The sequence below is a fragment of the Salmo salar genome, chromosome 19 (assembly GCF_965601325.2).
Source record: "Salmo salar chromosome 19, fSalSal1, whole genome shotgun sequence".
Lineage (NCBI taxonomy): Eukaryota > Metazoa > Chordata > Actinopteri > Salmoniformes > Salmonidae > Salmo > Salmo salar.
This window is the reverse complement of record NC_138309.1, coordinates 59,532,501-59,546,727: the sequence shown is the minus strand read 5'-3', so window position 1 is coordinate 59,546,727 and position 14,227 is coordinate 59,532,501. Positions and strand designations below refer to the sequence as shown.

Below are 14,227 nucleotides of genomic sequence, written 5' to 3'. Positions count from 1 at the left end.
AACAGAGAGACAAATGGGGTGTGTGTGTGTGTCGGGGGTCTAATCTAATAGGAAACACAGAAGCCTGTGACCGGTCGTAAAGGACAGTACACTGGAAGACCCCGTGAATTCCCCCTCACCCCACCCGATGTCTGCTAGGCCCGCCAGCCTGTTGGCTAATGTAGTTACAATTCCCCCTAATAATGCTGAAATCTCATTAATATGCTTCACAGCTGGGCCCAATCACCCATGGGGATGACGTTAATCAAATCTCCCTGCCTATAACCCAGACCTGAACCTTACACAGACCAGGAATAGGCCAACGAATGAGGCCTGCTTTGAGCCACTCAGGCTTAACTTTACAAGATGGCCAGTAGGTTTTTCTGTATGATTGTCTTTATACAGTCTGGGTGCCAGTCTGTTTCTCCTCTAGCCAATGACAGAGGATTTAAACTGACTGGTTATCAGGCTAGTTTTAATGTATTGTCAGAACTTTTGATATAGCCTATTTTTCTGCCTCTTTGAATAATTTCTTTGTCCTGCTGTTCGGCCTAATCTACAGTGTAACTGAGTACTAAAAAGATGTCTAATGTGAGCACAACGGTTGAAGTGTACTTTGTGAACGCTCAACACTCACGCTAATGAAATGGCCGGTGCTTTGGGTGCTGCTGCCGTGTAAGCACATTAAGTTAAACCATTAACATGTTTGGTCTGCCGACAAACGCAACACACACTGTGTTTTTGAACGTTTGTCTGGGAATGTGAACGTCAAAGGGCATTCTGAGAAATGAGAGAGAGATGTATCATGGTTAGTGTTCAGCGATTAATGCTTTTTGAGGAAGGTTCGTTTTTTTATTTTTTATAATAGCTTTTCAATTTTATTCAATTTTTTTTATTTTTTTTTACAATAAATGCAGTTTGTGGGTTGAATGCTGTAACACAGAATAAAGCAATTGGGTTAACTGCCCATTAGCACTTATTAGGCTCTAACTGTCATTTATTCACATGACTTTACTTAAATAAAATATTTTGGTTGTGTATATTACAGATGTGTTTTTAGTTTGATGATGACTTTATTATTTCATTAATAAAACCCCAAAGATGGTAGTGATTGCCCATTACTGCTTATCACTTATTAATAAACCAACCTTTTCACATTGCTTTAATGAAGTATTTATGTGTGTGTGTGTGTGTGTGTGTTTTTTTTAAACTTTCATTTTATTCCAAGTCATCATCTCATCTCTGTTCATGCAGTAGCAGCCAGCCAGCCATCTATGACTGTGCGTCCCAAAGAGGTATCCCATTTAGGCTAGTAGTCTAGCTCAGGGTTTCCCAAACTCTGTCCTGGGGCCCCCCCTGGGTGCACGTTTTGGTTTTTGCCTTAGCACTACAAATAACCAACTCATCATCAAGCTTTGAATATTTGAATCTGCTGTGTAGTGCTAGGGCAAAAACCAAAACGTGCACCCAGGGGGGACCCAGGACCGAGTTTGGGAAAACGCTGGCTTGCTGCCTACAGTCTGACGAAATCACTACTTCAGTAGTTCTTCAAAGTACATAAGGCATACTTTTAATACTGCTGAATAACAACTATCAATTAGATGCATTGTCGGGTAGAGCTACCTAAGCAACTGCTTCCTATACCTCTCGTTCACGTCGCGTCCTGTGTGAATTTCTGCCCCTCTCTTCCTCTCCGTGTCTGTCTGCCGGCCCTACAGGCTTACCCGTGCAAGAACCAATGAGAACAGGCAGCTGTTATTTAAAGAAACAAAAATAAACAGAAATTTTGGCTAGTCGCTCCGCACTAATCATGGTCATACTGATCATGGAGACTAGGAGGTTCACTGAGGTCGAGATGATTCAGATAGAGCGGCTCGGCTAGATCCTGTTCTGTCTAGAAAATGTCTCTATAGATGATGCATTAACATGGTCCTTTACCCCCTTCAGTACAGCTCTATCATATTTAGATGGTTCATCAATCCACTGCCACAACCCACTGCCACAGTACTGTATTTACAGGACTAGGGATAGCCTAGCTGGCCTTTATACAGTATAGCTAAGCTAGCCTCTCTGTCATGGTGTCTACAGAGGCGAGCTAGCCTTATCAGTGCTAGGGAACAACAGACAGGCCTATGGCTGTAGCACTGCCCAGAGGTGCTCCATTGACTGTGCTGTGGTAGAGCTGGTGTGGCCCAGCAGCTGTAGCAGCAGCCCTGTGGGTTCTGTCTTCTGAGTCAGCCCCTCCATCCCACAGGGCCACCATTGTTCTGTTCAATGCCCCAGCTTTGCTCTGCGCTCCAGAACTGGGCCATTGTTTTTAATTACAGTAACCAGTCCCCTCGCAGACTCTTGTCCTGTGTCCCAGATTTTGTCCATTTTTTTTGTGTGTTTTTTTTTCTCTATGTGTGCTCTCATTAGGACAGTTAGTGTGTGCGTGCGTGCCTGTGTAGGTGTGTGTGGCAGTGGGGCTCGGTGGATAACTGAAGGGCTGTTGCCCTTGTGCGCATATGTACTGTACGTGTGTTTGCTTGTGTGTGTGTGTTTGTATACGTAGTTGCATATGTCTAATGAAGGCAGCTGTAGTAGGGGTGAATAGGTTTGTAGACCTGGTAATAATGCAGGGTGTAATAGGAAGGGAAAGGGTGAATAGGTTTGTAGACCTGGTAATAATGCAGGGTGTAATCGGAAGGGAAAGGGTGAATAGGTTTGTAGACCTGGTAATAATGCAGGGTGTAATAGCAAGGGAAAGGGTGAATAGGTTTGTAGACCTGGTAATAATGCAGGGTGTAATAGGAAGGGAAAGGGAGAATAGGTTTGTAGACCTGGTAATAATGCAGGGTGTAATAGGAAGGGAAAGGGTGAATAGGTTTGTAGACCTGGTAATAATGCAGGGTGTAATAGGAAGGGAAAGGGTGAATAGGTTTGTAGACCTGGTAATAATGCAGGGTGTAATAGGAAGGGAAAGGGTGAATAGGTTTGTTGACCTGGTAATAATGCAGGGTGTAATAGGAAGGGAAAGGGAGAATAGGTTTGTAGACCTGGTAATAATGCAGGGTGTAATAGGAAGGGAAAGGGTGAATAGGTTTGTAGACCTGGTAATAATGCAGGGTGTAATAGGAAGGGAAAGGGAGAATAGGTTTGTAGACCTGGTAATAATGCAGGGTGTAATAGGAAGGGAAAGGGTGAATAGGTTTGTAGACCTGGTAATAATGCAGGGTGTAATAGGAAGGGAAAGGGAGAATAGGTTTGTAGACCTGGTAATAATGCAGGGTGTAATAGGAAGGGAAAGGGTGAATAGGTTTGTAGACCTGGTAATAATGCAGGGTGTAATAGGAAGGGAAAGGGTGAATAGGTTTGTAGACCTGGTAATAATGCAGGGTGTAATAGGAAGGGAAAGGGAGAATAGGTTTGTAGACCTGGTAATAATGCAGGGTGTAATAGGAAGGGAAAGGGTGAATAGGTTTGTAGACCTGGTAATAATGCAGGGTGTAATAGGAAGGGAAAGGGAGAATAGGTTTGTAGACCTGGTAATAATGCAGGGTGTAATAGGAAGGGAAAGGGTGAATAGGTTTGTAGACCTGGTAATAATGCAGGGTGTAATAGGAAGGGAAAGGGAGAATAGGTTTGTAGACCTGGTAATAATGCAGGGTGTAATAGCAAGGGAAAGGGAGAATAGGTTTGTAGACCTGGTAATAATGCAGGGTGTAATAGCAAGGGAAAGGGAGAATAGGTTTGTAGACCTGGTAATAATGCAGGGTGTAATAGGAAGGGAAAGGGTGAATAGGTTTGTAGACCTGGTAATAATGCAGGGTGTAATAGGAAGGGAAAGGGTGAATAGGTTTGTAGACCTGGTAATAATGCAGGGTGTAATAGGAAGGGAAAGGGTGAATAGGTTTCTAGACCTGGTAATAATGCAGGGTGTAGTAGGAAGGGAAAGGGTAAATGGGTTTTTGCTAATGCGAGAAAATGTGGTGCGTTTACGTAAAGAGGTGCTCTATTCGGGTTTCATTTGTTTGACATGAGTGTAACGACTGCCAGCCAGGGCCAATGGGATCAGCGAAGACTGAACGTTGATGACAGCAAAAAAAGGCAATGAAAGCAAAATATTTCCCCCTTCATCCCTCCCTCTGTCCTCAACCCTTCATCCCTCCCTCTGTCCTCAACCCTTCATCCCTCCCTCTGTCCTCAACCCTTCATCCCTCCCTCTGTCCTCAACCCTTCATCCCTCCCTCTGTCCTCAACCCTTCATCCCTCCCTCTGTCCTCAACCCTTCATCCCACCCACCATCTCTCTTTGACTTCTTCTTGTGTCCCCCCGTCCGTCGTCAGTTAAAGCGAATAGCGGCCCCTATTTAATTAGTGCAGTGTTTAGTGTATTTTGACTTTTTTTCTCTAAGCTTGTCCTCTGGGTACATTAAATACATACATAAGGTTAATACTGTTCTTCCTTTGGGTGAGCTTACAGTATGAAGCACTAGACACGGGTGTATCAGAGCGGTAGGTATACCTAACATTGCGTTTTTCCTACTCTGCCCCTCTACCACTCGTTCGCTCAGTCATTCTCTCTCCGTCTCGCTCCCTCTCTTTGAGGGCCAAGGTGGAGGGCCATGTGAGCTGCAGTGAGTAAGACTGCCGTAAACAGTCACTGTGCCTCCAGTCTTGCGCAGGCCTTGTTACTATAGGAGGGCTTATATTTAGCTATACTTTATATTGAACTTTTTAACTTTTTCTTCATGCAGACTGGCTTTTGGCCATACAGGTGCTTCTGTATTGGGTGCATCCTTTAGTAGTTAGCCTATATTTCATTACGCCTGTATTCCTTAGGCTTTGAACCCGTGTCATTTTACATAGAATTTTCCATGGCTGATGAATGACAATAAAAATTCCTTTAAAATAATAGGTGCAATGGGGGCACATATATGTACAGAAGTGAAGTCCCTTAGGGAGCAGTTACGAGATCACCTTTTCATTTCCTCTATAAGATTATTTTAAAGGCTCAGGCTATAAAGTGCTGACCCGAGGCTAGTTTGTGTTTACACATAGGCAAGACCCCCCCGGAGATAAAAAATGTAAAAAAAGGTTTTCCTAACAAGAGGTTTTTAAAGGTCATTCTCCATATGCCGGTGGTGCGATTAGTGCCAGTTAGTGTGTGTGTGTTCCGTGTGTGTGTTCCGTGTGTGTGGTTTTGTCTTGGACTGGGTAAGAACCCGGCATGGCGTTCTGTATAGCAGGGCTCTCTAACCCTGTTCCTGGAGAGCTATCCTCCTGTAGGTTTTAACCCCAACCCTGTTCCTGGAGAGCTACCCTCCTGTAGGTTTTAACCCCAACACTGTTCCTGGAGAGCTACCCTCCTGTAGGTTTTAACTCCAACCCTGTTCCTGGAGAGCTAGCCTCCTGTAGGTTTTAACTCCAACCCTGTTCCTGGAGAGCTATCCTCCTGTAGGTTTTAACTCCAACCCTGTTCCTGGAGAGCTATCCTCCTGTAGGTTTTAACCCCAACCCTGTTCCTGGAGAGCTACCCTCCTGTAGGTTTTAACTCCAACCCTGTTCCTGGAGAGCTACCCTCCTGTAGGTTTTAACTCCAACCCTGTTCCTGGAGAGATACCCTCCTGTAGGTTTTAACTCCAACCCTGTTCCTGGAGAGATACCCTCCTGTAGGTTTTAACTCCAACCCTGTTCCTGGAGAGCTACCCTCCTGTAGGTTTTAACCCCAACCCTGTTCCTGGAGAGCTACCCTCCTGTAGGTTTTAACTCCAACCCTGTTCCTGGAGAGCTACCCTCCTGTAGGTTTTAACTCCAACCCTGTTCCTGGAGAGCTACCCTCCTGTAGGTTTTAACTCCAACCCTGTTCCTGGAGAGATACCTTCCTGTAGGTTTTAACTCCAACCCTGTTCCTGGAGAGCTACCCTCCTGTAGGTTTTAACTCCAACCCTGTTCCTGGAGAGCTACCCTCCTGTAGGTTTTAACTCCAACCCTGTTCCTGGAGAGCTACCCTCCTGTAGGTTTTAACTCCAACCCTGTTCCTGGAGAGCTACCCTCCTGTAGGTTTTAACTCCAACCCTGTTCCTGGAGAGATACCCTCCTGTAGGTTTTCTCCAACTCCAGTTGTAACTAACCTGCTTCTTCTTACCAAACAGCTCATTATTAGAAACAGGTGTGCTAGATTAGGGTTACAGCTAAAACCTACAGAACAGTATCTCTCCGGGAACAGAGTTGGAATAGCCCTGCTCTAGAGTGTAGGGCCACACAAGGGAGCTTGTGGCATTTAGCAGAAACCCACAGAACGGATCTCATAATAACTGTGGGACACAGCTGGTATGATGAGGGAGGTATGGGTACAACAGGGTTGACTAATGAGACCACCCTAGGTTGTACAGGAGCAAGCTAGCCACATGGGCTAAATAAGCTTCAATTTGTCCCCTAATGCTAAAGCACTAAGAAGCTAAAGTAATAGAGGAACGGTATTCTCACGTTACAGTATGCTGCTGGTCTGTTGAAAACAGCGGCCCACTTTTAAAGACATCCACTCACTCTGTCATTCGTGCTCCCGATTGGCGCAGCGGTTTAAGGCACTGCATCTCAGTGCTAGGGGCGTCACTACAGACACCCTGGTTCGATTCCAGGCTGTATCACAACCAGCCATGATTGGGAGTCCCATAGAGTGGCGCCAATTGGCCCAGCGTCGTCCGGGTCTGGCCGGTGTAGGCCGTCATTGTAAGTAAGAATTTGTTCTTAACTCACTTGCCTAGTTAAAGGTAAAAAATATATTGTAATAATAATTGTTCTGGTTTTGAGTGAGAGATGGGAGTGAGATTGTCTTTATATCCTGGGTCTGATTAGTGTTGCAGTTGGTCCCTTCAATATGAGCTTCATTGGTGTTGTATTTACAGTTAACTGCGTTACTGCTATCAGGAAATCTGAACCTCGTGGATATACTGTATGTTTGCCTTGTGAAAAGGGAGATATCAGGATAATTTGGGGTTGGTTTTAACATTTATTTCATGTTTTTCCAGCGGTGAGCATATTGGTGTGCATCAGCCTGGTGTATTTGGGGAGCATGCAAACTGCAGAAACATGAACAGACACATTACGAAGAGAGCGCGAGCTATGAGTGAAGAGAGGGAGATTATGTGGATGATGGACATGAGTGTGTTTGCGTCAGTGTGCGAGACAGTGGTGTTTCCATCCAGAAAGGCTGTCTGCTGCGTCACGTGGAGTCTGTTCCCAGCTGTACTGCAAGCCTGGTGAACCCGTGAGCCTTGTGTTAAATATAGTTTGTTTATTTACACACGAGTGCCGCCCGAAACCGAGACGTCACAATTTCTCAATCTGTTTGTGTGTGTCTGTGTGTGCTACAGTGTATGACTGGTAAATGTGTGTGTGTGTGTGTGTGTGTGTGTGTGTGTGTGTGTGTGTGTGTGTGTGTGTGTGTGTGTGTGTGTGTGTGTGTGTGTGTGTGCTACAGTGTATGACTGGTAAATGTGTGTGTGTGGTGTGTGTGTGTGTGTGTGTGTGGTGTGTGTGTGTGTGTGTGTGTGTGTGTGTGTGTGTGTGTGTGCTACAGTGTATGACTGACGTGTGTGTGTGTGTGTGCGCGCTACAGTGTATGACTGACGTGTGTGTGTGTGTGTGTGTGTGTGTGTGTGTGTGTGCGCTACAGTGTATGACTGACGTGTGTGTGTGTGTGTGTGCTACAGTGTATGACTGACGTGTGTGTGTGTGTGTGTGTGTGTGTGTGTGTGTGTGTGGTGTGTGTGTGTGTGTGTGTGTGTGTGTGCTACAGTGTATGACTGACGTGTGTGTGTGTGCTACAGTGTATGACTGACGTGTGTGTGTGTGTGTGTGTGTGTGCGCTACAGTGTATGACTGACGTGTGTGTGTGCGCTACAGTGTATGACTGACGTGTGTGTGTGTGTGTGTGTGTGTGTGTGTGTGTGTGTGTGTGCTACAGTGTATGACTGACGTGTGTGTGTGTGTGTGTGTGTGCGCTACAGTGTATGACTGACGTGTGTGTGTGTGTATGTGTGTGCGCTACAGTGTATGACTGACGTGTGTGTGTGTGTGCGCTACAGTGTATGACTGACGTGTGTGTGTGTGTATGTGTGTGCGCTACAGTGTATGACTGACGTGTGTGTGTGTGCGCTACAGTGTATGACTGACGTGTGTTTGTGTGTGTGTGTGTGTGCGCTACAGTGTATGACTGACGTGTGTGTGTCTCGCGCTACAGTGTATGACTGACGTGTGTGGTGTGTGTGCGCTACAGTGTATGACTGACGTGTGTGTGTGTGTGTTGCGCTACAGTGTATGACTGACGTGTGTGTGTGCGCTACAGTGTATGACTGACGTGTGTGTGGTGTGTGTGTGTGCGCTACAGTGTATGACTGACGTGTGTGTGTGCGCTACAGTGTATGACTGACGTGTGTGTGTGTGTGCGCCACAGTGTATGACTGACGTGTGTGTGTGTGTGTGTGTGTGCGCTACAGTGTATGACTGACGTGTGTGTGTGTGTGTGCGCTACAGTGTATGACTGACGTGTGTGTGTGTGTGTGTGCGCTACAGTGTATGACTGACGTGTGTGTGTGTTTACAGTGGTTTTGTGAAACACACAGAGGATATTAGGGGCAAAGTCCACCATGCCTGTTACTGTTACTTCAACCCAACAACAGTATTTCTCTACCCCCCACCCTCCCAGAGACCTGCCGTATACTAGTTCAATTAGTTAAATAAAGGTTCAATAAAACCAAAAAGAACTACATTCTACAGCCTGTATGACATGCTGCTGCTCACCTGATCCCTTTATAGTCTGTCTATCTCAAGAATAATCATCTTAGGTCTCATATCAAGGGCTCTCGACTAATTATCTTCGTTAATTCTCCCGTCTTAAGCCCTGTTTTGTTTTCTGACTCGGAGAGAGGGGGGGTGGAGAGAATTAGAGGAAGAGAAAGGATGACTGTGGACAGCCTTGGGGTGTCTGGTTCTCAATGTCCAACTTGACCTTAGCTTTTGTCACCTTTTCTCTCTGGGAAAGCATGACGATACCGCTCGATTTCACCTTCACACCCTTGGTGACCGTATACACCAGGACTCATATATCTTATACAACGGAGCGTAATGGACGCTAGTCCAGCAGCACATTATTCCTCGCTAGAAGCACCATTCATTCACACACAGCCTAGAGAGAATACTGTTATCTGTCGAGTTCCTTCCCTGATGGGTGAGCCAGTTCCTCTATACAGCCATTCAGGACATCCTTATGTGATCTCCGCTGCTAACATTGTCTCGATTGATATGTGGAACCCCCCAAGGTTACCGGTAAACAAGGATGGCCTGCTTTTCTCTTCGGCTCAAGCCTTGCTTTGATTCACTGTGTAGGCCTGTTTCTTGCAGAGAGAGAGAGAGAGAGAGAGAGAGAGAGAGAGAGAGAGAGAGAGAGAGAGAGAGAGAGAGAGAGAGAGAGAGAGAGAGAGAGAGAGAGAGAGAGAGAGAGAGAGAGAGAGAGAGAGAGAGAGAGAGAGAGAGAGAGAGAGAGAGAGAGAGAGAGAGAGAGAGAGAGAGAGAGAGAGAGAGAGAGAGAGAGAGAGAGAGAGAGAGAGAGAGAGAGAGAGAGAGAGAGAGAGAGAGCGAGAGCGAGAGAGAGAGAGAGAGAGAGAGAGAGAGAGAGAGAGAGTGAGAGCGAATACCCAGACTAGTCTTTCTTGTCCGGGATACGATAGTGGCCTATAAAAGATATTGTCGCTGTGTGTGTTAAGTAGTATGTACTAAGCGTCTCCCCCTCTTCTCTCTCCCACAGCTATAGAGACACAGAGTACCAGCTCAGAGGAGATAGTGCCGAGCCCGCCGTCGCCCCCTCCTCCCCCGCGGGTCTACAAGCCCTGCTTCGTGTGCCAAGACAAGTCCTCAGGATACCACTATGGAGTCAGCGCCTGTGAAGGCTGCAAGGTGAGACACACCACCTAACCTTATATCCATACACTATATCCTATTCTATGCTATTTCTTTCTATTTGATCCAAGGTTCAAATTGTACATTTGATTCTGGGGGATGTGGTATAAATGGTGGGCTGAATGCATATAGGCGTGCCCATGTTGATATTTCGAACACATATCCTGCTTGTCCTGGTTTGGAATGGGACTAACCAGTCCCAGGGGCCATCACCCTAAGGCACCCCTGAACATTTGAACACATGCTATGCCGAGCATTTCCAATGAACTTTATCCAAAGTTCAGAATATACATAGACCGGTTGGGGGGTGGCCTAAAAATAGTGGACTGGACCATCGCTTATTTCATCGCTTATTCTAACCTTCTATATCTAGGGAAGGGGGATACCTAATCAGTTGCTCAACCGAAATGTGTCTTCCGCATTTAACCCAACCCCTCTGAATCAGAGAGGTGAGAGGGGCTGCCTTAATCCACATCTACATCATCGGTGCCCTGGGAGCGGTTGTTGTGGGGGCTAACTGCCTTGCTCAAGGGCACAGCGACAGATTTTTCACCTAGTCAAAGCGGGGTTTCAAACCAGCGACCTTTCGGTTACTGGCCCGACAGTCTTAACCACTAGGCTACCTGCCGCCCTATACGTTATCTATACGTTATTTATACGTTATCTATAGGTTATCTATACATTATCTATACGTTATCTATAGGTTATCTATACGTTATCTATACGTTATCTATACGTGATGGGACTGCCAGATGTGGGCCATGCTTCAATAGTATTGCGCTATACAGTTCTCAATAAACTATATGGAAAAATGTCTTCCATTAGTTGCTTTAGTTTGAGAGTGTGGATCTGCTGTGTCGTTCCAACTCCAAATGAAATCATTATATGAAGCGGGTGTTCCAGCCGGGTGCAGAGGAGCTGCACCCTCTATTCAGCAAGTGTCAATGTGTACACTTGTCATCCCCACTCTCCATGCATGTGTCATAAGCCATCTCCAGCATGTCCTCGAATATCATATGTGTCCTTCACTCCCGAGCTCTCCATTGATCAGGCCTCGCAAGGCCTTTTCATGTGGTTATGTGAGATGTGTTATGAAAGCAGCAGGTACACTGACTTCCACACTGTCCTGTAATAAGGCAACCGTCTGCCTTCTGAAGTGGTATCTGGCCGCCTTATCTGCAGTACAGTGTTTCATAAGACCGACATGTGGGGTTGTGTAAGCAGCGGTGCGCTGGGGGACTCGCTGTTCATCTGTAATGCATGGAGGTCGAGGGATGGGGGTTTAAGGGGATGGTCTAAGACTGGCAGGCAGAGAGGGAGGCTGGATGACTGGCTGCGGTGGTGACAGGTGACCATTAGGCCTGCCTCACATGGCTGGGCCCAGGGAAGAGAACACCTGGCCTAGGGCGGGGGACGGAGGGAGGGAAGGAGGTGCTGCAGGAAGGAGCCCAGTTGACACTCAAAGGAAGACGGATCACGGCATCCACAGTGGAGATGAGGAAAGGGGGATTAGGAAGAGGGCGAGAAGGAAAGAAGAGGAGGAGAGATTAGAAAGACGGGGACATAAGGACCGGAGAGTAGAGATGACCGAAAGGGGAGAACAAAGAGACGAGTGGAGCTTCTGAAGCCCACAGAGTCCTGTTTTAACACAGCACGATCTCGCCTCTGTGCCTTCAATCAAACTTAACCTGCCCTCTAATAGAGACTTAGAAAAAGTGAACAAAGAAAATAAATCCTTAACCTGCCCTTTTATGGGGGCAGAAATGCACCGCTTGACGGAGTTGCCTGTTGCACGTCCTCAATAGCTTTTAATGTCTCTTAACTTCACACTACTCCTTGTTATTGATGGAGAGATGTAGAGTGAGTGTGTGTGTGTGTGTGTGTGCAGTCTGAGTCGATATGACAGCAGGACCATGACTTCATGTTGGCTATATAAGAAACAAACTGGCTAAAACTCACTGGGTGCTGTGCGTGCAAGCGTGTGCGTGCGTGTGTACGTCCCTGCCGGGTGGTAGCTACGCCAGCTGCTAGTCACCGCCCCCCCAGCAGAACTTTCACAAATTCAGCATTCGCCTCCCCTCTGTCCTGTTCACCATAGGAGGTGAGTAAGCTTGGCATTCTCAATAATTCAACCCTACAGGCATATTCATGTATATACGGCCAGTCATCAGAGACTGGGGTAAGTTGAGGGTTAGCATTTTAGCATCGCCTTAGCTAGCCCAGCTACAAAGCCCAACCCTGGGGGGGTGGCGTTGAGGGATATGGTCGGAACAAGCTACTTAGAGATGGCTCATTTGTTTGTTGTTGAAGTGGAGTCTCTCTCATGTTCCCTCTCTTTCTCCCAGATATAAACACTTTAACATAACATTTGCATGCTGTCTTCATGTTTGTTTTTGCCTCCGAGGCATCGGTGCACAGCATGAACCCTCTCTTTTTATTTTCTTTGATGCGAAAGAGACTAGCATCTTAAACCCCCCCAACATTGCTCGTCTCTCTGATGTTGTTGCGGTGTTTTTGGCTGTCCTTGTTAGTCAGTTCTTTAGTAATGTGCCTGTCGTAGACGTAGTTGCCGAGCAGGAGAGGCAGAGTCTCTGGGCATTTTCAGATGGTCGCATGAGGACACCTGCATAGTCAGTGGGAGTCTGGGAAGGCTGGCTTTACTCTAGGCGCAGTTTGTGAACTATGAGAGGATTCATGCTTTTTTTCCTGTGAAGTTTCAGATCTTTCCCACGCAATCAACCGTTACCACACACACATGCACAACATCAGTTACAGTCAGGTCCAAAATTATTGGCACCCTTGATAAATGTGAGCAAAATAATATAAATACTGAGCTATATTGTATGCTCCCAAAATAATTCTAATAATATTATTATATACTAATACATTTGCTCATAGAAAGAGATTTTGTTTACCAACTAAAACATATTTTCTCTCAAAAAGATATGGGTCAAAATTATTGGCACCCCTGTTTTCAATACCTTTCAATACCTCACAAGGATAACAGCACTTAGCCTTTTTCTAAAAAAAAATGATGAGATTACAGAACACATTGGGAGGGATCTTAGACCATTCCTTAAGAAATAATCTTTCCAGAACAATGATATCCTTCGTCTGCACTTATGGGACCGCCCTCTACAGTTCAAACCACAGGTTTTCAATGGGGTTCAAGTCCGTAGATTGAGATGGCCTCTTGTAGTTGCTGCCGTCCCTTACAATTGTGCCACGTCTACGCAATAGCACTTTAATCGATTGATCAAACACACATATATAGCCTACAGTATACTGTAATAATACTGTTCCTCTCCTCCTCATCTCACTCACCTTCAAATAGGATCCCTCCCCACCTATCAGCCTGCCGTCTCCTCTCAGGAGGGGTAGGACAAGGAGAGCGAAGGATAGCCGATGATCCGGGAAGGACAAATTGTGGGTTTTAGTCCATCTGTCGGCCAGAGAGCTAATCTCGTCCTGGAATTGTGGCGCTCCCCTGCCAGCCGGCCCCACCCAAACATGACCCACCCCCTTTCCTCCGTGATTCACCATGACCCACCCCCTTTCCTCCGTGATTCACCATGACCCACCCCCTTTCCTCCGTGATTCAACATGACCCACCCCCTTTCCTCCGTGATTCACCATGACCCATCCCCTTTCCTCCGTGATTCACCATGACCCATCCCCTTTCCTCCGTGATTCAACATGACCCATCCCCTTTCCTCTGTGATTCAACATGACCCATCCCCTTTCCTCCGTGATTCAACATGACCCATCCCCTTTCCTCCGTGATTCAACATGACCCATCCCCTTTCCTCCGTGATTCACCATGACCCATCCCCTTTCCTCCGTGATTCAACATGACCCATCCCCTTTCCTCCGTGATTCACCATGACCCATCCCCTTTCCTCCGTGATTCACCATGACCCATCCCCTTTCCTCCGTGATTCACCATGACCCATCCCCTTTCCTCCGTGATTCAACATGACCCATCCCCTTTCCTCCGTGATTCACCATGACCCATCCCCTTTCCTCCGTGATTCACCATGACCCATCCCCTTTCCTCCGTGATTCAACATGACCCACCCCCTTTCCTCCGTGATTCACCATGACCCACCCCCTTTCCTCCGTGATTCAACATGACCCACCCCCTTTCCTCCGTGATTCACCATGACCCATCCCCTTTCCTCCGCGATTCAACATGACCCACCCCCTTTCCTCCGCGATTCAACATGACCCACCCCCTTTCCTCCGCGATTCAACATGACCCACCCCCTTTCCTCCGCGATTCAACATGACCCACCCCCTTTCCTCCG

At 46.7% G+C, this 14,227-nt stretch overlaps 1 protein-coding gene across 7 annotated transcripts in view; it reads left to right on the top strand.

Moving 5' to 3' along the window:
• Nucleotides 1-14,227, top strand: part of raraa (retinoic acid receptor, alpha a) — a 210,947-nt gene that overhangs the window by 181,590 nt on the left and 15,130 nt on the right. For all 7 annotated transcript variants that reach the window (XM_014159000.2, XM_082965848.1, XM_082965845.1 and 4 more), the window contains one exon: nt 9,769-9,917. In XM_014159000.2, the coding sequence (XP_014014475.1) occupies nt 9,769-9,917 (149 nt within the window). The remainder of the gene's footprint in view (nt 1-9,768; nt 9,918-14,227) is intronic.